The following is a 25,346-nucleotide window of genomic DNA, read 5'->3' on the forward strand; positions in this document are numbered from 1 at the left end:
GAAGGCCAGAGGCGAAGAAGTGTCGGCGCCGGACATAAATGGCAAGAAGTTCATGTTCATCCGGAAAATTACGGAAGAGGATTTTTTATTCAAGCAGGGATCTGAAAGTGTTGTCACTATGAGAGGCCCCTACCAGATGAGAGTCGCAATATACGTCAAAGAAAGGAAAGCAGAGACCGTAGTGACTTCAGTTGGTGACTACGTGAAACCATACGTCGACCTGACGATGTAGGCGAATAGAATGTGATTGAAATAGGAACACATAAAATGCTGCATAAACTTGTATTGACATATCTGTAATACTTATCTCGAAGCCTATTACTGAAAACCACTGGCAATTTTTTTTGCGGGAGTGGACATTATCAAATCATAGAACTCGATAGTGAGAATTCGCGATGTGGTGTTACTAAGCAGTGGTTATTTGAACTAGTACAATCTATAGACAATTGAATTTCTAATTTGTATGTCAAGGGTGGATATTTAGTCCACTATTGAAGGTACGGTGCTATCATGCAACTTGTGCGTGCTCCCATACATGGTTCTCCAAAACGGCCAATTTCCTGGTCGTTGAGGACACTTGCGGATTGTGTGTATTTGTTGATGCAAATCTTTTGTTATAGTTTAAGCTCCGTGTGAATAAATCTAGCTGCCGATTTATATCAGAATTTGTGTTATGTGAACATAGCCGAATGTTTGACTTGTACCTCACCTGTGCTGTAAGTGTGCGAGTGCCGCCTTGGGAGTTGTGTGTCCTTGTTGATTTCCGATATTATGTGCTGTTGCTACTAATACCTTTTCCGTTAATTTCACGCGGTTATGCTATTTGTCATTTGAAGAAACGACCAGTTAGTCGAATGTTTGCATCTAATAAAGTTGTACCTTTGAGTAACGGATGTATTCTTTCTGCAGAATCTTGGCTATGATAGGCAGTAAGTTAGAATTGTAATGCTGACTTTGTGATGGCGTTTGAAAGAAGTATGCGCAGGAATGACCAGATGTAGATCAAAGCCTTGTTCAATGGTAGTTTAAATGCTTCATACCTTATTCGACCCTAATGGTTTCTAAGATGACTGGTTCATGATAATAATGACCCGTACAATGACATTGATCAGTTCTGTTGTGGAATTTTTTGCTGGTGAGGAATTCATTGCTTGTGGGATGTACTCTGGAGGTGATCCATTGTAAACTGCTGTAGTTTGTTATAACAATATCAGAATATTTCGGCATGATCCTAATCGAAATTTGAAATCAAAATTGATCATTAATCTCGGCTGGGTATGTGGCAGGGCAGTCAATTTTTTTTACCAAGGAAATACATTTCTTTCATCTTCTTCCATCAATAAGTGTGCCCCCTGTGAACATGCAACGTTCATGGTGTTTCCTATCGTCAACTGTCCCTATGAAACTAGGCCTGTATATAAGCCAGTGGTTACCAACCTTTTTATATGTCGGAGCCGCATTTCAAACTTCATAGTACGTATGGAGCCGCATGAAAACACTCGTGTAGGTTTAGTATAACGAAAGTTTAAAGGTAGCGAGCCTACTTCACGATTTCACCATCCATCTAATTCAAAAGCATGCACATAGACTTCAGATTCTACATGTTTTTTTTTAGCATTGATAGGCACAAATTGGCTATTGCTATACATTGAAGATAAACTGTGGAAATGCATATTACTACACCATATATATATATGTCGGTTTTTGATAGCTCTATTATCTTAATACATTCTAGAACATAATGCACAAGTTTGAGTGAGGGAGGGTATATGCTGGGTAATATTACAATTTCTGCTCTTCACATAGATGATCTATAAAGGTCTATGACCAGCAGAACTGAAGATTTAGCAATGTCAGACGGGTATTCATTCATGTGTTCGATGCTAGTCTGCATTAATCCTCTTCCCCCGTTTTCACTAGTGGCTGCAGACCTAACTAATATCCCCTATTTTAGCATTCATATAGGCTACAGAAATTGACTAAAATATTCACAGAAACAAACAGTATCTACTGTCTATATTATTTTGTGGCGTATTCAGAGGTCAATCAAAGCCACAAGAAGGCTAGCGGTTGGGAATCACTGGCATAAGTGCTTTGAGATTTGCGACGATCATCAAATTGACTAGTTCCACACACTCTAGAATCGAATGTTGGATTTGGTCTATAGGCCTAGCCTATTTGCGTTGACGCCAATGTTGTAAATTTGTAACATCTCGTAATGTTGCTTCGCATATGTAAAAACAGATGAAGGCGCTTTCGAATCTGTAGATGTACTGGTATTTGCATTAAATTACTTTAAAACCACAGTATTGTTCAATGTTGTGTCCAATATCTCAAATTCCGACTTGGATTCTAATCTTGCTCTGCACGGATGTGTTTATCAATAAAAAAGGAGCACTTGTCTGTACCTTTCGGCCTGATTTATAGAACACAACACATGATGTAAATTAATCTGTTGTTTGAACACCAGCATATGGGCTATTTTTTCCATTATTGATTGCTGGCCCGGTAGAATTCCTATATTACGTTGCTTGATTCACTGTGATGCAAATTAAACAAAATACTCGTTCGGCAGCTACCCAAATTTTGAGGTATTGCAGTTGCCAAAGATTATTTGAGCTGTGCTGCGGATAGCATACTTTCTTTGAAATTGAGTCTCGGCAACACAATGAGTGATGACCTCTTCCAGCCAGCCCTTCCAGAAGGGTGGATCAAGAAAGAGAGCAGGTCTTCAGGTAAGTAATGCTGTAATCCAACGGTATGTCCCATTTTCGATCATTGGTAAAGTTTCTGGCTGGTGCAGAGCCATTACTGAAATCTGTTGACTGACTGAGTTGATGTGAATGCATGTTCTGTCGTGATGCAGCCATCTGACTATTTAGGGTTGGGTATATTGATCTATTTCGTATGGTAAGTATTCAAGACCTAGTTATATCTCAAAACTGTTGAAGTGCAAGTAGCAAGATGTCATAACTACTGGAATAATTGAAGTATATCCTACCTAAGCCTTTCTAGGCCAAGCATTGCGATGAATGTAAAGCTTGTCTAATGAATGCTGGAGTTTTGGAATGGCACGTAATGCTAGATGTCTTAATTTCTCAAATTTTCGGGTTATTGGTGAATGTGCTAGTTATTGCCTTATCGATATATAACTATCCGTGGTTACAACACCATTAGTGTTGTTCGAATACTGTACCTGACCCGAAGCTTGTTTAGCACAATTCTTGACTCCGTATCCAATCTGCCAGGTAGGCAACTCGAATTTGCGCAGCATCAATGTAATTTGGAAAAATATGCTTTCACAAATTCTGAAGTTCCTTCGTTTAGCGACCATATTCTGGGTGAAGAACAAATTCCAGGTTCTGATTTGGTAAATCTTAGATCAGAGATTTGCAAACTGCGCCGCCACAGATTCTCGGGTGTGCTGCAAAGGTTTTTATAATTTCGGAAAATAAGTGCATAAATGTTTGAAAAATGCTATACAGACATTGTCTAGGACAGAGGTTATCAAACTTTTTTAGACATGCCCCCTTTGACGATAGTAGTGAAAAACTTCTCGTCCTCTTATCTTCATATTGGAAAAAGTATTAAAAGTAACGGCTAGAATATTCGCAATTCTAACGCATAGTTAATGGCATGGAACGTTATGACTGTAAAAAGACTTCACAAATATGAACTTCGAACTACACAAAGTGCAATAATTATAATGAGCTGGAGGTAAATCGCGGTGAAAGGTTGGGTGTCAGTCACCCAGTTAAGAAACATTTCTCTCAGGCATCCTCGTGACCCCCTTGAGTTGCATTCACTCCGCCCAATTTAAGAGCTACTGGTCCAGGCCCAGTCGTGCGTCAGATCTCAAAGACTACTCCAAGTCGTTTCAATACCTTCCTATCTTTTCATTGTATTGGAATCTTGAGTATTGATTTGAAGAAATATAAATATTAATTGAACTTTCTTCAACAGGTGATAGATAAGTAGCTGGGGAACTATGATTGCGTTACCAATTAAGTAGGGTAATTGCACGTTAAAACTGGTCTGGTATGTTGAAATTAAATATGGACCCTTCCTTCTCTTAGTTCTATGCGCCACCTGGTTGGTGTACTGTCATCATCCCTGCTAACAGCGACAGATGGCTGGTATCCATTCCATTCTGAATCAGTAAGGGATGTTTAACTATATATGAGTTTTAGCTGTCTAAATCCTATTCCATGCCCGGCACAAAAGCACTCAAATTATATTGCTATTTGCAACTTACTGGCTTATGTGAATATCGTATTTTGTGTTTTATAGTGAATTTGTAGAGTGTTAACAAGAGACTGCTTGAATTCACAATGAATTGCGGGTATATTGCTAACATTGCAACAAGGACATCAATCACATATAGATAATGCTTTGTTAATTTTGCTACTATGCTTCAGGCTTACAAAGTATGAGTACCACTGTTGGGCACAGCCCAGACACACTCTAGACACGATAGCTTAGTGTTCGACGAACCTGAATATACCCTAGACCAGGGTTGTAACCAAGTCACAAGGCTCCAAAGTCACAAGTCAATCTCGCTTTTATAGTTTTGAATCGAGTCAAGCCGAGTCACCACTAAGTCAAGTCCAAGTCAGCGAGCAGAGGGTCGAGTCCGAGTCATGGTATTATGACGCGAGTTCGAGTCCAAGTCATTGTGTTGACTACCCAGTTTCCATTTAGAGTAGTGTTAAATCCATTTTCTTGGTGACATCAAATGGTTCTCATTTAAAATATACCAATTTTCCTCGCTTCTAGCTGGTACTTGAAAATGGTCGCATTTTCAAGTACCAGCACCAATAGACGAATTATGAATGCTGTGGTAATTCTACTATTCTTCGAAATTACAATGTAATGTCGGTCTTATCCGTCTGAGTCCCGAGTCATGTGCAATGACTCGAGTCCAAGTCGAGTCAATACACAGATTGACTCGAGTCATTACAACCCTGCCCTAGACAGAATACCGTCATAGTGTTTAATAGATGTAAATACAGTGCAGGCCCGATACCTGAGTGATAGGCCTACATGTTAGAAAGACATTTCAAAGAGGGTCACGATTGGATGCATGTGTATCAATCAGACTTGAACAGAACCCACATAACACGTTTTGAAATTTGATAGCTTGGTCAAATCGCCAGTAGGCCTAGGTCTATATTATGTTTGAAACGGTGAAAATATTTAGCAACTATTAAGGCATGTATCGGCAGTGCATGAGCCGGTGCTGTAATTTTGCTTACCTTTGTGTAGCCTAGATATTGACGTTCTGATAGTGGATATATTTCCTAACCGACTCAACTAATATCCTTTTCATTTTGTTAAGGCCGGCATTATTATGTGAACAAGTACACGAACGCTAGCCAATGGGACCGGCCAAAGGAAGAAGCTAGAAAGCCAGCGCGGCCCGAGGTATGATTAGTTATTTAGTTGTTATTCCATTTTGACTTATCGTATTGGGTTGCTGAGATTTACTAATCAAAACTAATTCAGTCATATTAAACACAAGTTAATGCAATCAGAGAACACATTTTTGAGTACACTTGATGGATCTCAGCTCACGTAAGCATAAAATTTAGTTGAATATTTATTCAAGTAGTGAAAAGCTGTTGAATGTAGTGAGAAATTCATATTTGATAAACTTGATCATTAACTGATTAGGCTGTCTTGCATTATTGCTGATATTTGCTTTCACCGTTGCTTGATACTGATACTGATACTGAATTACTACATGCCTAGGCAGAGTGTGGTTCAACTAAATTGCGGTCCAATCTCAGTTCAAGATGTTTGTGTGAACTGTAACACTAATGTTAGGGGAACTATCTCACAAAGTTCTCAGTATAGATCGTAATTTTAATCAATAGCATGACATTAACCGTTCCCCTCTTGACACAGTTTTAATGTGAATGTCGAATTTCTATCAAAGATAGGTCCTACAAACTACATCCTTTGAGTAACCCGTTTAAATTTCAATTCGCGATTTGTTGTGGTTCACCCGGTAAATTGTAATGTTGTGTCTGATACTCACTAACTCATAGTAAATTTTTACGCTGCAAATCGAGATGCAGGCTATATTGTAAGCAACGCGGCTGCAAATGCATAATTACGCTCAATCAGTTTGAATTTCAACGTTCATACAGCCTGTTCCATCGGATAAAATTCCTACTCAAGTTATGAAACGCATTTTGTGCTCAGACACATCAGTGTTTTAATAATGCTGCAGAACAGCCTCCACATTTGTCTGGAAATATGTCACAGCCTCGTTGTTTGCAAAGATATCTGGTTTTCTTTTGGGAACAAGCGTGAAGTTGCTACTCTTGTGACAGTGATGCGGACATCATCCTGAAAACGCTCACTGTCAGCAATACCGTTTCTGTCAGAAGGGTGATCTTTGAAGCTAATTTCGTATAGTGGAGATGGTAGATGGAGATGGTTATAATGGGACCCATGAACATGGAAGTATTTCCTGCAGAAAATCTCAACATTTGTCGCAAATGTGCTGGAGAATATGAGGATTTTTCACTCTACTCGGAATAGCCTAGCTTCGCGGGCCGGATGAAATCGTCTGGCGGGCTGGATGCGACTTGCGGGCCGTATGTTTGACACCCCTGATTTAGGCCTACCTGTTACAAGTAGATATGTCGAATTTAGATGAAGGCAAGTAGGCGTGTGAGACATAATTCAGCAATAGCTTAAACAGTAATAATGAATGACTTATAGCAGTAGGGCTACCTTATTTTGGAAATCTGGAAAGTGGACACGTTTTCAAAATTTTCAGACTTGCAATACCTGAGGAAAATCCTGAAAAAATGGTAAAATTTTACCACTTTGTGATCGGTTCACTAAAAAAAAGGTCAACTTTCCGGCCCAGCACCCGAAATAGCCGCCGTAGCATTACTTCAGTGCTCTATCTCGCTCCGATTTTACCCTATATTCGGACAAAATTCTCATAAAAGAGGACATATGGTAACCCTAGATAGTAGGAAGAGCTGACAAAACCCTAATGTGATTCTATGTTCCGCAAAATGAAAGAACTTTGCTGTCTAGTTTTGTGGTCATATTGACCTTAGAAATATGATAACCTATTTTTTACAAGTAGCCTACTTGATTCGAAATAGTTCCCCAAAAACAAATCTCTTGAGTATTAGGAGTTGTCTTCACTGAAGCGCAGCCCCTAAATAATAAAAAAATGATCGAGTGATTGGCAATTGTTAGGCCTGAATTTTCTCAATTCCCAATATTTTTAACTGTACTCATTTACAGTCTCTGTATTGTGTGCAATTCAAACAGTTCCGTTAAATAATGGATTGAAATCAGTGAATCAATTGAGTTTTTTAGAAGCATTCCTACCCAAACTCACCTTGTTTGATGAAGAAAACATCTCATACCGTAGGTCATGTGTTGATGCCGTAGGAACTTTATGGTTGTTTGGAAGCTGGGTCCCTAATGAGAACCACTGCATTTGGAGGGTTTGAGTTGGGATCTTGAATTGAGCATGCTGTGTTGAATGTACACTTGTACAGTTGTTATATTCAAATTTATACCTTATTCTTTAGCATTCAATAAATTGGTAATTAGCGCACTCATAAATCATAATTCCTTGGAAGTGTATTATCATGACTCAATTTCCAGTAATTTCAGTATAAAAGCCCCATTGCCTGTAAATTCTGGCACACGTCTTGAAGGCACGACCCGAGCTTAACTACTCTTAAGGGCACTTGAAATACCGTTCAGTTATGCAATTGTCAACTTTGTTTGTCTACTGGTACTTGAAGCTACGGACGAATGCACATGTAGCGAGTAGGCTACATTTTTCTTAACTTTTTCCTTTAATATTGAGCTTGCTTTCAACAGAATTCATCCAGCCATGCAGAATTGTCATACTGGCACTGTCTCGCATCACACGAAGGGGTTTCAACTCAAATGAATGCCATTACGCTAACGTCAGAATTTAGGAAATTTTAAAACCATCGAAACAAAATAATTTGCTAATTGAATCACCTTTGCAGTTTTCATATAGGCTACATGGTATATACTAGATTGATTTTGATGGACTAACATCCTTACATGTGGTGCTCAACAAGAAGTAGCCTATCTAAGTATACAAGAATAAAAATTTATGGCGTAATTCTAATCAGGGTGTGCATCTAATTCTGTTATATTGCCAATTATAGTATGTTTTTACTCAACAACAATAATGTCGTATTTACCTGTCTGTTGTTGTCGTGGGGTATACCATATGAATTGGAAAGGCCAACGGGACCACCTGTGTACTATAGACTTGATAAAATATAACAACAGTTGATGGAAATGGCGTAGCAAAATCTTATTGATTTATAGAGCTCACCTTGAATATTTCATGGTAGTAATTCGAGAGAAGATAACTCTTGATATTCTCTACTTCTAATGCTTCTGAATACTCTGAAACATATAATGGGCTTTAAAGGGGACTTCTCGATCTCTATTACATTATCTTTCTTTCGCTAAGGAATGGGATAAGTGTAGGGTTATGAGTGCCCATTATTGGAGATCTGACTCTCTTAAGGCAAGTACTGCTGCAAAATCTGCATCGACCAACTAGCCTGTCTTTTATTAATGAAAATTTCTTGACTTGAAAAGTCGAGATGATTGTTATTTCGTTTGAATAAGTTTTGTATGCGACACAGAGCTTTTACCACTATTGGATTGTGTCAAAGTGAACTTTCTTATCACCCAACTGAATCCTGGTATAAGAAGTTTGTGATAAGGGTGAGAATTATATTTAATCCGGAAATGGGTGGGATTTTCTATCCTATGCCGCAGCCAAACCGTTTCAGTTAGAAGCAATCCGAATGAAACGCTAGTAGGGTACTTACACATAGCCAAATATAAATTAGGGTTATGTGCAACTGTACCATGTATTTTGGTTTTGCTTGTAACAATTTTCAAGCCAATTTAAGGATTTTCTTGAGATAATGTCTAGACATGGCATCGAGATTTGTCATAATTCTATAGTTGGATTCGGCATTTAAGTCTTAAATGAATGTGTTGTGTCACCGTGCCGGCATTTTAAATTCTTTTCATGTCAAGAATTGTAGAGGATTGCAATCAAGCTTAGCCAATCAATTCTCCTATGCCCTCTAGGCATAGTTGTAACTGGCTACACTGACACATGCCTTTAACATTAAGTGAATTTGTGTTGTCTCCCCATGACATTGTTTCAAATTACATTCTAATGCCACTGATGGTGCATGAATCATGCTGCTAAAGTAAACTATGAAACGATTATGAGCTGTAAAAACTTGTAAAATGTCAATCAATCAGCATAAAGCGATTAGTAACATGATAGCACATAGCGCATGTGTGGTGTGCGTGAAGATTGCTTTGGGAGACTGGAGCCACATTGAGTAATGATGGAACTTTGTATAAGGTGTTTATTCCCTAAGTACTTGATGAACCAACAGTCAACAGATCACCGTGTTGATGTGAAGTTTTTAAAACTATGTAAAAATAGCAGTCATTTTCAAGGCACATATCGTCGCAGTGGAATCAAAGTGACTTATGTCCATTTTACACATTTTGAGAAAATTGACTTTGCGTAAAGTTTTCGACTTCTTTAAGCCATATATTGGCCGTGATCAACTTTGAATTATTGAAATAGACATAGCCATGGACAAGATATGGCCGAAAACAATTGAAAATTTTGAAAAAACTTTATTTTTTTCAAGTTTTAAAAATGGACCTTCAAAATTTTAAAACTGGACATAAGTCACTTTGATTCCACTGCGACGATATGTGTGAGAACTATTTAAACTAATATCATCAATCCTCATTCTGTAGCAATGATACCCACCTCTGAAAACCTTCATGAACAGTATTTGGTATTTTCCATTAACCAGTGAATATTTCCTGATACTTTTCGCGATTTCACTTCTAAAAGATAAATGGAGAATCAATTATGCACTTTATACATAACAACATTTCGGTAGCAATTCATCTCTAGACTCTAGTCATAGTACAAGTGGAAGAATCCTGAAATATCCTTGCTTGAGTTGTGCAAGTATTATCGTCCTACTTTCTTCCTTGTCCAAAATAGAGGTGCTTGTAAATCACCGCTTGTTGTTATGTATTGTACAGTGCACTCTCCTGCAGTACTTTTCAACTTGGTCTTGTCACGATTTTGCCGTTTTTGTCGAAAGTACCTTCGTAAGGATGTGATGCTGTCGGCTGGTGATATTTCGTCAAGAGCTTCCTGGATTACATATTGCCTTTGAAATTGTGCTTTTGTGCGCTATTATTAACTGTCCAGTTTGCGTTTCAAAGCTGTCATGCTATCGGGCATACCCCTTCTGAGCCATATTTACAAGCAAATTTGCTTTGCTTTTTGAACATGATGGTCTGCTGGTGTGCAATGGGAGAAAATTTCTGAGATGCATGGAACTTTACGAACTACGTCATGTCCTTATACTGTTGAAATACTCCTGCCTAGAGGAACTATTCAACATCTGGTTTCATTAAATTCATTAAATCCTGTTATTTGAGACAGTCGTACAAGCAACAGCTCCTGTCACGTGAGTGTGTACAATTGTACCACATCTATCTTGAGGTTATACCAAAGATTGCCGGAGGAATGTTTCTGATCTAACATTGGATCATTGTGTTTTTTGGATTTGTGATTGTAAGCTTGGTGGAGCATTCGTTGTTGGTAGTCTAGAGTCAATTTAGTGGATAGTGCATATGCAAAATGAAGCCATGCTTCCATTCACTCCACAATTCAATCAGGGTCATTGTCCCATTGTAGTTTGTAAGGTTTTTGATGTGATGGAATCTGGTGTATCGGATGTATGCTGAGCACAGCTTCTGCAATTTTGTTGGTACTTGGCATTATTTTGTTGAACTGTGATTTGAGATTCAAGTCTGTATTTGACTATGACTCTCTCCAATCATGGCTGATGAACAATATACATTGTGCATCTTTGGCAATATCGGTGCTCAGCTACAGTTTCTTCACCGCAAATGGGCAATCAAATAATAGTTACACCTACTAATCTATGAAAAAGCTATCTTAGACCTGATATGTTATGGCACTTTCATCAAAAGAATATGATATATAAGCTGCCCAAATTGCTTTAAGTGGTAGTAATGGCTTTTCATAAAGTAGGCCTACTGTAGGTATTATGCACAAAAAGTTTTCAGAAATTTACTTTGAAAAAATATGCAGCTCTAACTGATGTTAGCTCACAAATTTGCTGTAGTGCGAAACTTATGAAGATCTCACTATTGCTGATACTCCTAGCAATAAATTAGTAGAGTCGTGGATTGCCGGTAACAGGCTGTAATTAAAATTTATTGGATGCTGTATTTGCATTATGCCTGAATATTATAAAGTGAAAGTAGTTTTTGTACGTGGTAACGGTAAATGTTGGTTAATCAGTATCTCTTCATTTGCTCAATCAAGTACAATGCCATCAATAGAGAAAATCATTATTATAGCTATATTGTATCTTAATCCATCAAAATGATACGTAGCCTCGGGGCCCTATCAATGTAAATCATTTTCAAGATAAGCTCTGATACCCCCTGAACAAGATGGTTTCATCAATATTACCTTGAAGCTTTTTATGTACATAGGGCTTCTAGTTTCACTATCCGTACTATTGCTTGAAGAACGCAAACTGTTCATTTTAGATACTGTAATATTCCCATGACATATGCAATTATCATATATTGTAAATCATTGTAATACTGGAGTGGTTTGTTTTAACAAGCAAAGGAATTTCTAGTCTAGTCTTGTCCTCGCGGAGACAAAGGTTTAAACATTAGCGGCTTGAGCCTGGTGTAGTGATAACTTGCTTTAGCCAGTCCATACGTTTGCAAACAATATACGTTTCAATGTATTTGATCTGTAACCTATATCATGTCTTCTTCTAAATTTGTCGTTAGTGGTAGCAAGTTAATTCACGTGTATTCCACATGTTGGTCCGTTTTCACGTGTGACCCATTCTTTATTTGTAGACATGATCAATTGCTTCAGTGCTTTTCCTAGTCAACTTGAAGTTGCTATTTGCAGTGGCCAGTTGTTTTCCATAATAGATGGTAAATTCATACCAGCCAGGAAATTCCAAATCACTCAACCACTGCTCGCATTTCCTGTGTGTCACAACAACATGCCAACTAAGTATCAGGTGAATTCATGAGCATGTAAATTCTAGCAAACTTCATTGCAGCACCATAACCGGCGTTCGTGACTCAAAATGATCGGAATCCTGCTCAAAATAACCCATAAATGGTACGTCAGAATATATCGGAAACAGTAATTGATTTCAAAAACGTTTCATTCATATCTGTGCCGGTACAAGGTTATTGCTAGCATGAAATACTTGTGAATTCAGGCAATCAAACTTTCTATGTTTCCTCTCTAGTGCACCCTTTCAAGCTCGTCATTTCCGCTAGGGTAGGCAACGTCGAGTAATAGCATGCACTTTTGCACGTGACACTTGGACAGCGTGATTTCAATAACGCCACGTCGGAATTTGTGATGTACAGAAAGTAGGCCAGGGCAACCACCAATATATGCAATCATATTTTACTGCCCTGCTTGGGATTTCTCTTTCACTGTAGGCCTATAGCCTAAAATCAATTCTGTGTAAAATAGAATTTTGATTCCGTTGCGTTGGCTATTATAATCTGATGTATGATATTGAGAAAATAAACATTCAATAACAGTAATACTTTTATAAGTGCTCATGTTTTAAACTACTTTGGATTGACTCCTACCGTTTAATTGATCAAGTCTAGAGAATATTATGAAGCAGGAAGTAAATGTTGGCTTTAATTGCATCATTTTTAGAAGCCAGAATGATTGTATTTACCTTATGATGTAGGTACTTGTTATTTTCTAATTGCCGGCCTGTTTCAAAGTCCAGCTTTTGAATTAACCTGTTTTCTTTATTGTTCAGCAGAAGATTACCTCATATTATCCTGATGCCACAATACGAGACATTTCATACATAAGTGTTACACATGGATTAGTTGAGTCATTTTGTATTATTAAACAGCATAATTAGAAATTCAGTATTTGGTGACTCATCATTCATCAATAATTGTTCATTGGCCGATTGGTGTTGAAAGCATTCCGACCTAGCTATTTTTATTGGAACTCCAAAATTCGGATTTGGTGATATACTAAAGACCATCAATCCTTGTATGTACTATAAATCTGTTGAAATTTGTTCTGAATCTGTAGGCTATGTATGATATTGATGATTGACAATGTACATAGAGACAGTGGGTAAGCCTGAGCAGACGATGCGTGGTTTCATACATTTACATTTTCCCTTCCGGGCATGTACTGAAGCTTCTGGCTTGTGATGAGTGATGAAATTATTTGAATCAAGGAAATTGTGAATCACTCGTTTCGTTCTGATGCAATAAGCTGACGAAAAGGAGAGTGTCTCTCCTCAGCCAATGACCATATTCAGCTACAAAAGTTCTTAAAAGAGAAGAAGATACCGTCTCCTTGCCTTTTTTTCCCAGGATGTGACTGATGAATTTCTCATTTTGGGTGTGACATATGCCATAAAGTTTGGTACAGTATGGACATCTAGTGGTTTCTTTTGGTTGCATTTCTGTAATTTGAGCCTGTGGAATTTTTGTTGTCTCTAGTTTCTGGAAACTTGATAGTTTTAATGGATTTCAAATGTATGGGATTTCACCTGAACTGAATATGTTGCTGAAGGAGCAATAGGGCGCATTCCCCTTGCAAGCAACTAGGAACACATATTGAAACCTTATTGCTTATTCGAAAACCCTTGCTGTTCGTTTGAGTCTCATTGTCTGAGCACTTGAAAGGAGCAGTCAAGAATTGTCTTCCTTTCTACGGGGAGCTCCAAAAATCTTGACCAAAATTGAATTGTTTCAACATCAATTTCAACATAATATGTAATAGATAAGGTATTTTATACCACCTTGGAAATGGCATATCTTATTCTTGGGTAGCCTATATTTCATTGTACTTTTCAAGAGCTTCTTGGAGGTACAGAACTTCAATATACAATTAAATAGTATATTCATATTGAAATGAACCCGGACATTTTCGGCTGACACTCGTCAGGGGTAATCGTCAGCAACTAGTAGAGAATTGGAAAGAACATTGTATATATAACAAGTACAATTCTGGAGGTGTACTGGTACCCAAGAAGTCATAATGCATTCATTTCCTTGGCAGTTTTGGTGTGCAGTAATATTCACTGAATTTACATACAGTTACGAATAACTATGTTATGATGTAATGACACGATAATCATTAAATGATGACGGTGTAGCTTTATTTTGAGATGAAATGTATTAACTCTACCTTAGAATCAAGCTTAAATCTACCACATGAGAATTTGGTTGTTGCCAGGCATACTTTATATTAGTATAAACCATCAGTTATATCAAACAAATGATTTGTTGCAAGACAGTTCACCCACAGCCTCGGACGGATGCCAGGTGTTATTCACAGGAAAAATTATCTTATTGAGTTGATCTGTGATTCACGCCTCACGTAGGCTGACAGGATATTTTGAAATCACCAACACGCTATTGTTACTTCTGGTCGAAGGGAAATGAGGCGGTGTGATCATCAGAAACTGCTGCCACAATGTTATAACTGCTGAATTTTAAATGAAGAATATTGAATACTTATGTGTGGATGTGTGGCTGATTACCAGCATGCTGTTGTAATCCCTGTCTGCCACTTATGTATTCACAAAGCTTTAGTTGATATTATTGATATAGTAATTTGTGATGGAAGTGTGTCATATGAAACTCCTGCCTTATGGATTTGAAATTTAATATACTTTGCTCACGGTGTTTGTTAGAAATCGTAAAACAAAAAAAAATTTCAAGAGCGTGTGTCTCCGCCCATAATAATGTGTTGCTTGGATTCATATTTTATGCTGAATAGATTGAATTGTGTCGTTAGGCAGGTAACTGCTCTAAAAACAGTATTCTCCTCGAAAATCGGTAAATGCTATACAGCCCCAATACACGTTTGTGCTATTTGCTATTAAGGTTAATCATTTTCTAAATCCTAATAGGGTTTGATTTTGGACTGATATGTTACAGGCCTAATATGAAATCGAATATGTTGCTGTCTCATGTCCGGATTGAAGGTGATTGGTGAGCAATAAGCAACCAAATATACAAGTTGCATTGCAATATCTCCTGTATTCATAGAATTGGATGGTCCCAAAACATGGTCCTAATCCTCAAGGGAGAATTTTGTCAGTTCATCAACTCAGTCTGGAAAGAGTGAGTCATCAGAATTGTGGTGAATCTCTCAACTATCCGTTTACCTCCCTGAGGGAATTTCAATAGCTAAATAACCTAATAAACTTTTCAAAGAAGCAACCACTTCTGTGCTGTGTAATCCCATCAAAGTCATGCTCTGATTGATATAATTCCCAGACCACTTGCCTACATTTGTTACATATGTACAATGCAGGCTATTTCCTTGCTGTCCAACATTCAATGAATACATTATTTATCTGTAGCTTACCCAAAAGGTAGGGATTTACATGATAGGCATTTCATTTTCGTTTTTGACACAAGGTAATCTTGACATGACATTCACCCAATTAAATCACGCTCTGTGACTTTTTATGTCCATTATCCATAGATTAGCCACATTTCGTTGAATTAGAAAAAGTGCATATTTTTTTTGTATATTCACAGAGGATATTCAAATATTAGACACCTGATCTCTATTTGAAATACGAATCGTTGTATCAATACACCTGAAGATGTTTTGATGCTTGCTGGAGAGATTCTGACATACCGGTATGCATCAGAAAAAGCATGCATTAACAAGTCGGTGATACTTAATCCGTATTCGATCTATGTAATGCTGGTTGTATTATATATTGGGGCATGAATATAGCAGCTTGAGTTGAATTAATGGAATGACCAGTTGCAAAACTTACACGGCTGTGTTTCACGGCACCTGTGGCTATGTTTCATGGCACGTGTCCGGTGTCTGCTAAAGAGTGTAGTCATTTCCTGTGCTATTCTGACGTAAAATTTCGGTTCGCAATGCAGCCATGGCTTGGTAGGCATCTACCACATAAGGTGACTCTATCGTCAAGTACTCATTGTAACGTTGTGGTAGAAGCTGTTTCGTTTTGAATGTTTGCATAGTGGTTCTGGTTAATTTTCCACTCATACTAAGCGATACCTCATTATTGTTTTAAAACAAACAATCAAATCGATCTCTTGTAGCATAGACTGCTCCCAAATGTATACTGCAGCATGTCGAATGCCTCGTACAATGTACATAGTCGTGGGTAACTGTTTATCCATTGTTAATATGTGATTTGCGTACATTGGTAATCAAAATAAACCGCCAACACAATTATAAGTTGGGCCTCATGTCCATTTGCTATTCTCATTCTGTACTTTATGAATTTAATCAAATTCAGCAGTTTGCTACTCCAATGGAGATTGGTGTTTTGTTAAATTGATCTTGTCAAATGCAGAATCCCGACATACCAATATGTTGAGAAGAGGAAGTGATTGAAACTTGTCAGCCTCAATGATACAAGTGTACACACAACCTGAAATTAGGATATACAGTTTCAAGATTGACGCTAATGGCATGTTCAATACATATTATGATGTGATGATTCACAGGTGTGATCTTGGCCATCTTATAGATTCTACAAAGTCACAGTGATGTAGTATGGTCTCAAGTTTGTCAAACTGAGAACTTTCCCCCTGCAATAAGAATTGGAAATGCAGGTTGCTATGTCAGCAGTGTCGTGCATCAATCAGCGAAATTGCAGTCCTTATTGCGCCTGCAGCACGCTGTGCATGGCTTTCTAACTCACCGTAATTGAAAGTTGAACTCAGAACGCCCGGATGGATAAATATTTATGTTCCAAACGTCGCGTGGAAACCATCTACAGAAACGACTTGTCAGCAGGCTTGATTACGTGGAAGCCACTGTCGAAGTGTATTGAGAGTTTTGCCCTCTGGCAATACGGTCTTCCTGATTGAAAGGAAACTAGCGAATTGCAACATCCACTTATTCATAATTAGTCACATTCACTCTGGAAACGCTGTTGTCTAATGTGTGATGGCATCAGCCAAGTCGAACAGTGTCTGCTTGTTAGAATGCGTGACGATATGAACTATTCAATGGCAAAGCGGCTTATTCATTTGTTCATTCATTAGTTTGTCAATTTTATGAATACAAATTCACAAGATTGCAAAAATATTAAATGACCACAAATTCTGTTACACTGGGTAAGGGTATGCTTATAGCTCAGGTACCTTCTCAAAGTTGATAACTCAATATAGAAGGCAAATGCGTACAATGGTACAAGCATGCCATAATCTGCCATCCACGCATCATCGATCTGTGTTGTAAGCTATAAAAGATTCGTTTGATAACAGGACCGTTCGTTGAGCTGGAAACTTCTCGAAATGGTGCACAATTATTTTATGAAAGTTCACAATCACGTGCCGATTTGACGTTTACTCCCTGAGCAAATAGCGCGGGACATTAGTGAGCTTTTGTTGAAACAAAGTACATTATGGTATCCTTGTGAAAACATAGGATTGAACATAGCAAACATTTTAACGTGGTGTGCATGTTGTAAACCCGCAAAGCTGCATATCCCATTTTATGTTCATCTAGCTGGTGTATTAAATGCGTTTCGACATTGTTGGGCAGCATTGTAAAGGCTCAACATTTTGAAAAGCAAACACAGTTCGTCAACATCTCCGTGAACTCATAGCAAACACTGTTGATGTCAGAGCACACCTAGTTTTCAATGTATTGGTATTCAGTTGATTTCATATACACCCCCTGTTGCAAATTATGATATGGCATCTATTGAATTTTAAGTGTTGTAGTTGTTGTACAACCAATACGCCTGAAAAGGGTCGTAGTCAAAAGCCGGCTAAAATCGGCCTGCCAATGGGTATATCTATTTCCAAATACTGCCAAATTACCTCAGTTGCTCAGCTTTGGCATGCTATGTTCTAGACTTGGTTAAGATAGCGGGGCTGCACTAAAAACTTTCAGCACCGCGACCCGTCTTACAAATACATGCAATTGCATAAATGTATTTGTGATTATGGCACAGTACCTAAGTTGTCTGCGGGGTGTGGCTATGGTTATATATATCACTCAGAAAAGCAACACGAATCAACCTAAAAATATGTTCCAGGCTACTTGACAGAAAAGTTAGGGGTAGTGAACTTCTAAAATATAAGGTATAAATGCAAGTATTGTACTTGGGAAGTGTAGAAGTAGTCTGCTAATCTGTCTGTTGGAGTTTTGGACCGTGCAATTGACCTTTGGTTTGCATTTGGGTAACCCTTTCTCTGTCGCCCTCTACTTGTCATGTTTTTCTACAGAGCTTATGGTGAATAAAGGCTGGAAAGTCAATATGACTTGGTTGATGAATATGATGCAGTCTGCAATCTGCATATGTCGATAGTATGTGAATGTGGCTCCCTTGAGTAGAGATTTACTATAAAAAAGAGACGAATCAATGATACTGCTTTTTAGATGTGAGATAAAGTCCTTGGTTTTTCAGAGATGGTCGTAGGGTTAAGCTCTTGTAGGCCTACTAAAGTAGAAGTTAAGTGAGTTACTCTTTTATGAGTGGAAGTAAGTATAAAATACCAGGTCTAATAAGTACCAGGCCTACTCAAAGTAGTTTCAAAACGTAGAATTGATCGAGGGGTTGCATAATTTTAGCTGTTAATTAGAAACGAAATCGCAAGGTGCATTTACTACGATTAACACAAAATGAACGATAACGGCACTGCAAACGTGTGCAACTTTTTAAAATATACACTCGATTACTATACTCGAATTGACATAAACCCGAATATTTCCAGCTGACACTGGTCAGGAACCAGTAGAATATTGAAATTGCACGCAATTGTATCATCAAATACGATAATGGAGTCGAACAGATGGCTTAACCTCGCTGTTTTCGATGACTGTTATGCAGGGTCTATTCAACGCAGGTGTTGTGGCAATTTAACTGGTAATGGGATGTAAGCATATCCCGAAACTACTTTCCATGTTACATTATCTAAAGTTGAAAAGAGAGTAGCTTGACCATGAATTGGCGTGGAAGTTTAGTGTGAAATCTTGAGTGTGTTGTGCTAGTACGCAAAACCTCTTTGAATACTTCAAACTACTTCGTTACTGAACGTCTCTTGTGTTCTCTCGCAGACCGTGCGGGCGTTTCATTTGCTTGTGAAGCACCGAGATTCGCGACGTCCGTCTTCGTGGAGGGAAGAGAACATCACTAGAACAAAAGAGGAAGCGATACGCATTCTGAAAGGTAATTAGCTACGTAGTTAACACTTGGGCTGCGTCACCGCAGTAAATTGAAGCTAGTAAACGGCTGTGTTGCTTGCTGGAATATTGTGATCTCGTAAACATGTTCTGGCCAGACTTGTGCGAACTACTGGATTTACTGAATTCAAAACTGGAAGTAGAACTAGAACTACTCGCTTTTCAAAAGTCGCCTCTAGAACTAGAACCACTCGCCTTTCAAAAGCTGACCCCATAAAATTGTTAGGCTGTCCGTAGACACGATGCACACCAAATTTGGCTCAATTCCAACCAGTAGAAGCGAAGTTATCGCAGTAGCAAAATTTCTAATTCCATGATTTTAAAATATATAATTAAAGAGTTAGCCACCGTAAATGCTCCAAATTTTTCTACTGCAATAACCTCGCTTCTACTGGTTGCAATTGAGCCAAATTTGGTGTGCAGCGTTGTTTTAGCCAACATAATAATTTTATCACGTAGCCAATGAAATTTGAAAGAAAAAAAATCGTTTTTGAACAGCCCTACTGTGACGTCATGATCAAACCGCAGCATTGTCGCTAAGTGCAGTGCAACAGGTATGGTCAAAAATACCAAATCATCTTAAATGTGCTATAGAACAGGCGTTATATTCTTTATGGTCACATGAAAGTTTCGGAATCATTCATACTGACGTCATAATAAGAGATACTCGACTCGAAGGCTAATGCTCAATTCAAAATCGAATCACTCGGGTATTCAATTTTCCCAATCCCTACCCATTAAGCGACCACAAAGAATAGAATGCCAGTTTTTCATCGCATTAATGATTATTCGGTCTATATTCGACCAGAACAATTTCATTGCACACTGTGACTTTCGGATATTCCTGCGAGTTGGTAACGACTTCACAGGAATGTCATTTTCACTAACGTGTGCAGTAGGGGCTGTTCAAAAATAGCTTTTTTTCTTGAATCTTGATGGTTACGTGATTAAATCGTTAGGTTTCCTTAAAAAAGGACGCACACCAAATTTTAATTCATTCCAACCAATAATCGCTGATTTCGTACAGTTTAAAAATTTTGAATTTACCCAAAGATGCAAAAAAATTTTTTTGTCCGATTTTTCTGTTAACCCCATGAAATCGTTGCGCTGTCTTCAAAGACGATGCAAAGCAAATTTGACTCAATTCCAACCAGTAGAAGCGGAGTTATTTGAGTTTTTCGATGAAATTTTTTGAATTATCCACCGATTTAGGATAATCCCCGAATTATCGAAGGAAAACTCAAATAACTCAGCTTCCACTGGTCGGAATTGAGTCAAATTTGTTTTGCATCGTCTTTGAAGACAGCGCAACGATTTCATGGGGTTAACAGAAAAATCGGACAAAAAAATTTATTGCATTGCATGATACGGTAAGACCAATCGAGGTTTCATAGCTTCCACAATAAAAAATTGCATCGACCCTGTGATTCTAGTTTTTAAATTAACTCTTGGTGGCTAGAAGCCAGGGTCGTAACAAAGTCACAAGTCAATCTCACTTTTATAGTTTTAACTTGAGACGGGTGATTTTCAATTCACCACCGAGTCAAAGTCAGATAGTAGAGTCATGGTGTTTTGACTCGAGTCCGAGTCCAAGTCATTACGTTTACCATTCAGTTTTGAGTTCAATCCGCTCAACCCACTTTTTCAACTCTGCTCGAGTTATATAGAACTGCTCCCATTCATAATATCGTAATTTTCCTCAGTCTTAACAGTTTCTGACCGCATTTTTCAAATACCGGGACTGATAGACGAAATACCAATAATGTGGTGACTTTACTATTCTCTGAAGTTAAAATGAAATGTCAGTCTTGGCCGTCCTAGTCTCGAGTCGTATAATTTGACTTGAGTCATGCGCAATGACTCGGGTACAAGTCGAGTCAATAGACAAATGTGCTCGAGACGAGTCACTAAAAAATCGCGACTCGAGTTGAGTCTTTGTGCCAACCCCTCCTGACCACCTATGATTGAGTCGGAGCCTATTTATTTGCGTGTTGAGCCATGGCTTTATTTGAAGCTTTCTAAACGCTGGATAAAATGTACAGGTTACGAAGAAGCTATACGTGCGGAAAACGCGAGATTCGAAGACCTCGCCCAGAAGTACAGCGACTGCAGCTCGGCGAAACGGGGCGGAGATTTAGGAAAATTTGGAAGGGGTGAGTCTAACGCGCCGCGTCGCGCTTGGTACGTGGATACGCTTTTCCACTCAATGGTATAATCCACAGCTGCAAAAGTGCAACACCAATAGGTTGTAGGTTCGATTCCAACTCCAGAAATTGTACCAAAGTGTTGGAGGTTAATCTAGGCTCCTGCTCGCTTTATATCTGTGTCTTGTAAGAAGCGCTAATTAACAATCGGTTCATTGTTAGTACTCATGTAGAAGTAATGACTGGGGCCATTTTAATATGACCTTGAAAATCAATAATTAATGACTTAATTTGTTGGAAAATATGACTTTATGTTATGTGAAAATCGTGTATTTTCACCGATTTTCACATGCGGACAACGTTACTCACGGAACTAAAGAGTAAAACATGCACCACATAACAGTAATACACATTCATTCTTATTTTAAACCACAGTTGTAGTACAGTTTCATGTAGTGTGGAAGTTACGATTTGGGCATGAAAATGACTTTGGTAAGGAAAATGAGCGCTCCACATACGCTGACGTGGGTTGACACTTCTGCAGTTTTGCATAAAGCGCTGGTAAAATGTCTTGTCCTTTTAGCTCCATAATTCGTTCAACATCGTTTTTGTCCAATCGCTGCTCAATGTGATTTTTTACATCAAGCGGATCTTTTCCGAAATCATCGGCATTTAGATCAGGATGGGCATCTTTGATGGTGTACTCACAACTTTCCTTTTTAAGTATCAAGTTTGAAATATTGTTATAGTGGAGGCAGACTTTGGATCGTTGACTGAATTTTTCATGCTCTTTACAATAACTCCTTCGCCTTCCTACGCGTTGACTATTTCTTTCACTTGTGGAAGTCTCTCGGCATAATATTGACAAGCATTCAAGCAGCTACCCCAACGAGTAACTACCTTAGTTTCTTAGTACTGAATTGCTTCTCCGCTTAAATTGGTACTTTTTATTTAAAGTATACAACGATATGACTTTATAACAAAAAAAAGACACTCATTGCTATTTCATTTCTACCCCTGCTCTAGTCGGCCAGGGGTAGAAGTAGCAACTTCTAAGCAGGGTTGTAACCAAATCACAAAGCTCCGAGTCACAAGTCAATCTCACTTTTATAGTTTTGACTCGAGTCAAGTCGAGTCATTTTCAATTCACCACCGAGTCAAGTCCGAGTCCAAGTCGTCGAGCAGAGGGTCGAGTCCGAGTCATGGTATTATGACTCGAGTCCGAGTCCAAGTCGTTGTGTTGCCTGCTCTGTTTCCAGTTAAAGTCTTGTTAAACAAACTTTTTACAACTCTGTTTGGTGATATCGAATGGTTCGCATTTATAACATACTAATTTTCCTCAGTTTTAGCAGTTTCTGGTCTCATTTTCAAGTAGGCCTACCAGTAACAATGCACGTAATCCCAATAGGGTGGTTACTTAACTATTCTTCGAGATAACAATGGAATGTTGGTCTTGGCCGTCTGAGTCTCGAGTCATATGACTTGGTTCGAGTCATGCGCAATGACTCGAGTCCAAGTCGAGTCGATACACAGATTGACTCGAGTCGAGTCATTTCCGTATTTTGAGAAAATGACTCGAGTCAAGTCGAGTCATCAGAAAATCGTGACTCGAGTCGAGTCATTACAACCCTGCTTCTAAGTATGTATAGTGTGTGCAAGCAAGAGTGACGGTGGGTGTTGCGTATCTATCCGTAAACTAGATATCTATAGTAATTCTAATTGTATTTTAATTTGGAAAAGCTTAATACTTTTAGCCGTCCATGGGTGGTAAGGCTAGTGAATCCTGGCACTCGCTTAAGTTGCCAGTTCAAGAAACAAGGTTTTGATTATCTGTTCTCAAGCTACTGCTACTGTCTTGGCAGTTCGCACGTTAGTGGAAATGACATAGCTGCAAAGTCATAATCAACCCACAGCGTAGTCACAAAGTGCAATGAAACCATCTTTAATGCAATGTAGAACCGTCATTATATTCTTTGAGGTTATTTGGTTATGCCGTTATAATCAGTGATACTCGACTTGAAGCCCTTGAAATCGATTCAGAATCAAATCACTCACGTACTCGATTTTGCCTAGTCCTAGTTACAAACAGGGCTGTAATGACTTGAGTCGCATTTTTTTCGTGACACGACTTGACTCGAGTCATTTTCGAAATGCACAAAATGACTCGACTTGTACTCGAGTCATTGTGCATGACTTGAGACCAGGACGGCCAAGACAGACATTTCATTGTGACTTCGAAAAATAGTGAAGTCACCGCACTATGGGTATTTCGTCTATCTGTCCTGATGCTTGGAAAATAGAGCCAGGAACTTAAGGCCGAGGAAAAATTACTATATTATGAATAAACACAAGTTGAAAAAAGTGGGTTGAACCTTCTTGAATTGAAAACGGAACAGTGTCATAATGACTTGGACTTGAGTCAAAACACTATGACTCGGACTCTACTCTCTACTAGCTGACGTGGACTTGACTGGGAGGCGAATTGAAAATGACTCGACTCGAAATTATGAAAGTGAGATTGACTTGTGACTTGGATACAATCCTGGTTACAAATAGATGCAACTGCAAGGGTGTGATTGCGATCATGGGGTAGTAGCTAGAAGATTAAACTACCTGTAGTTTTGTTATCAATATCTCCCATAAAGACTATACACATCGGCCAAAACAACCTTCTTGCAGTGTTGGGATCAAGTCACTATCTTCGAGTCACGAGTCAAGTCACAAATCGAGTCAGGTTGCCTTTTCGAAGCATGAGGCATGGTTACGTCATTGCATTTTGCTAGCTGTCTCAAATACAGATTGAGTGGTCATTGATTGTTATCTGATGAACGAATATAAAGTTAAATATACACACAAGATGGCGCTGTATCGCTCACATATGCCTAGCACTGTTGAACTGTGTAAGTGATTGCATAGCCTCAGTTTATAGTTACCAAAATCGAGCATAGAGAATAGAGAAACGAATTGATAAGATGCAGTATCATTCATACATATTGATATGATACAGTTATATATTATAAACTATATTCGAATTCAATTTCAATAAAAAAAGAGGTTTGGTTAAGGTAAGAACAGAAATAGATATTTTCCTATTAAATTACCTCACTACTAGTTTACGACAACGTAAGCTGTAAGCTTCAATCACCTCGTTTGCAGTCAATTCATTGGTGAGAGAACAATGGAGGCTCAGTAAAAGGCACGATCATTGAATGATTGGTCGCTCTCATGGGTTACACCAGCAGTTCACGAACAATCCGAACATATGCAAGATACAGCGATTTTTATCGACACCGATTACTTGATGACTTGAAATTGACTCGTGAATTTTGCTCCGGGTCACGAGTCAATCCACATTTCTGATACGACAAGTCAAGTCATTTTAGCAAAGTGACTCGAGTCATCCCAACACTGCCTTCTTGACAAGCATATTGACATTTGAAGCCACGAAATACTCATTTTTACAGGACAAATGCAAAAGCCATTCGAAGACGCCACGTTCGCGTTGAAGCCGGGCGAGATGAGCGGCCCGGTTTTCACGGACTCTGGCGTGCACATCATACTAAGAGTGGAGTAACGGGCGTGCCGGAAGCTTCTTGACTTACTACACGACGCGCCCGGACCGCGCCTTCTGATCGCGTGTTGTTCTTTAGCGCCATCTTACGAATTTCGATAATCGCTTTTAGGGATCTCGATTGTTGCCGATTGGTTGTCTGGCGAGTAGCGAAGACTTTTGCGGCGTTTCGAAGCTGTTTTTGCGAGGAAATGTGACTCGATGTTGTTGGTTCTGGTGGCTGTGCCGTTATTCCGTTACTGTGTTTGACTCTATTACATGAAAGACGAACTTA

At 38.6% G+C, this 25,346-nt stretch overlaps 1 protein-coding gene and 1 long non-coding RNA gene across 2 annotated transcripts; both read left to right on the forward strand.

Annotated features, from left to right (window-relative positions):
- Nucleotides 1-2,008: 2,008 nt before the first annotated feature.
- LOC145435127 (peptidyl-prolyl cis-trans isomerase NIMA-interacting 1-like) lies at nt 2,009-25,346 on the forward strand. The gene is made up of 5 exons (XM_080312401.1): nt 2,009-2,735; nt 5,339-5,424; nt 19,232-19,343; nt 21,400-21,510; nt 24,966-25,346. Exons 1-5 carry the CDS (start codon nt 2,669-2,671, stop codon nt 25,073-25,075), a joined length of 486 nt encoding a protein of 161 aa, XP_080168527.1. The 5' UTR covers nt 2,009-2,668; the 3' UTR covers nt 25,076-25,346.
- LOC145435128 (uncharacterized) lies at nt 5,431-19,194 on the forward strand. The gene is made up of 2 exons (XR_013913714.1): nt 5,431-9,534; nt 9,794-19,194. It is a non-coding gene; the product is annotated as an uncharacterized LOC145435128 (long non-coding RNA).

The sequence above is a fragment of the Botryllus schlosseri genome, chromosome 3 (genome assembly GCF_051294905.1).
Source record: "Botryllus schlosseri isolate E-star chromosome 3, Bs_hap1, whole genome shotgun sequence".
Classification (NCBI taxonomy): Eukaryota; Metazoa; Chordata; class Ascidiacea; order Stolidobranchia; family Styelidae; genus Botryllus; species Botryllus schlosseri.

Excerpts from the sequence above, each read along its gene's own strand:
- LOC145435127 (XM_080312401.1), top strand. The coding sequence starts at position 2,669 with ATGAGTGATGACCTCTTCCAGCCAGCCCTTCCAGAAGGGTGGATCAAG. Across the intron at positions 2,736-5,338 it reads GAAAGAGAGCAGGTCTTCAG|GCCGGCATTATTATGTGAAC; the intron begins GTAAGTAATGCT and ends CATTTTGTTAAG. Across the intron at positions 5,425-19,231 it reads GAAAGCCAGCGCGGCCCGAG|ACCGTGCGGGCGTTTCATTT; the intron begins GTATGATTAGTT and ends GTTCTCTCGCAG.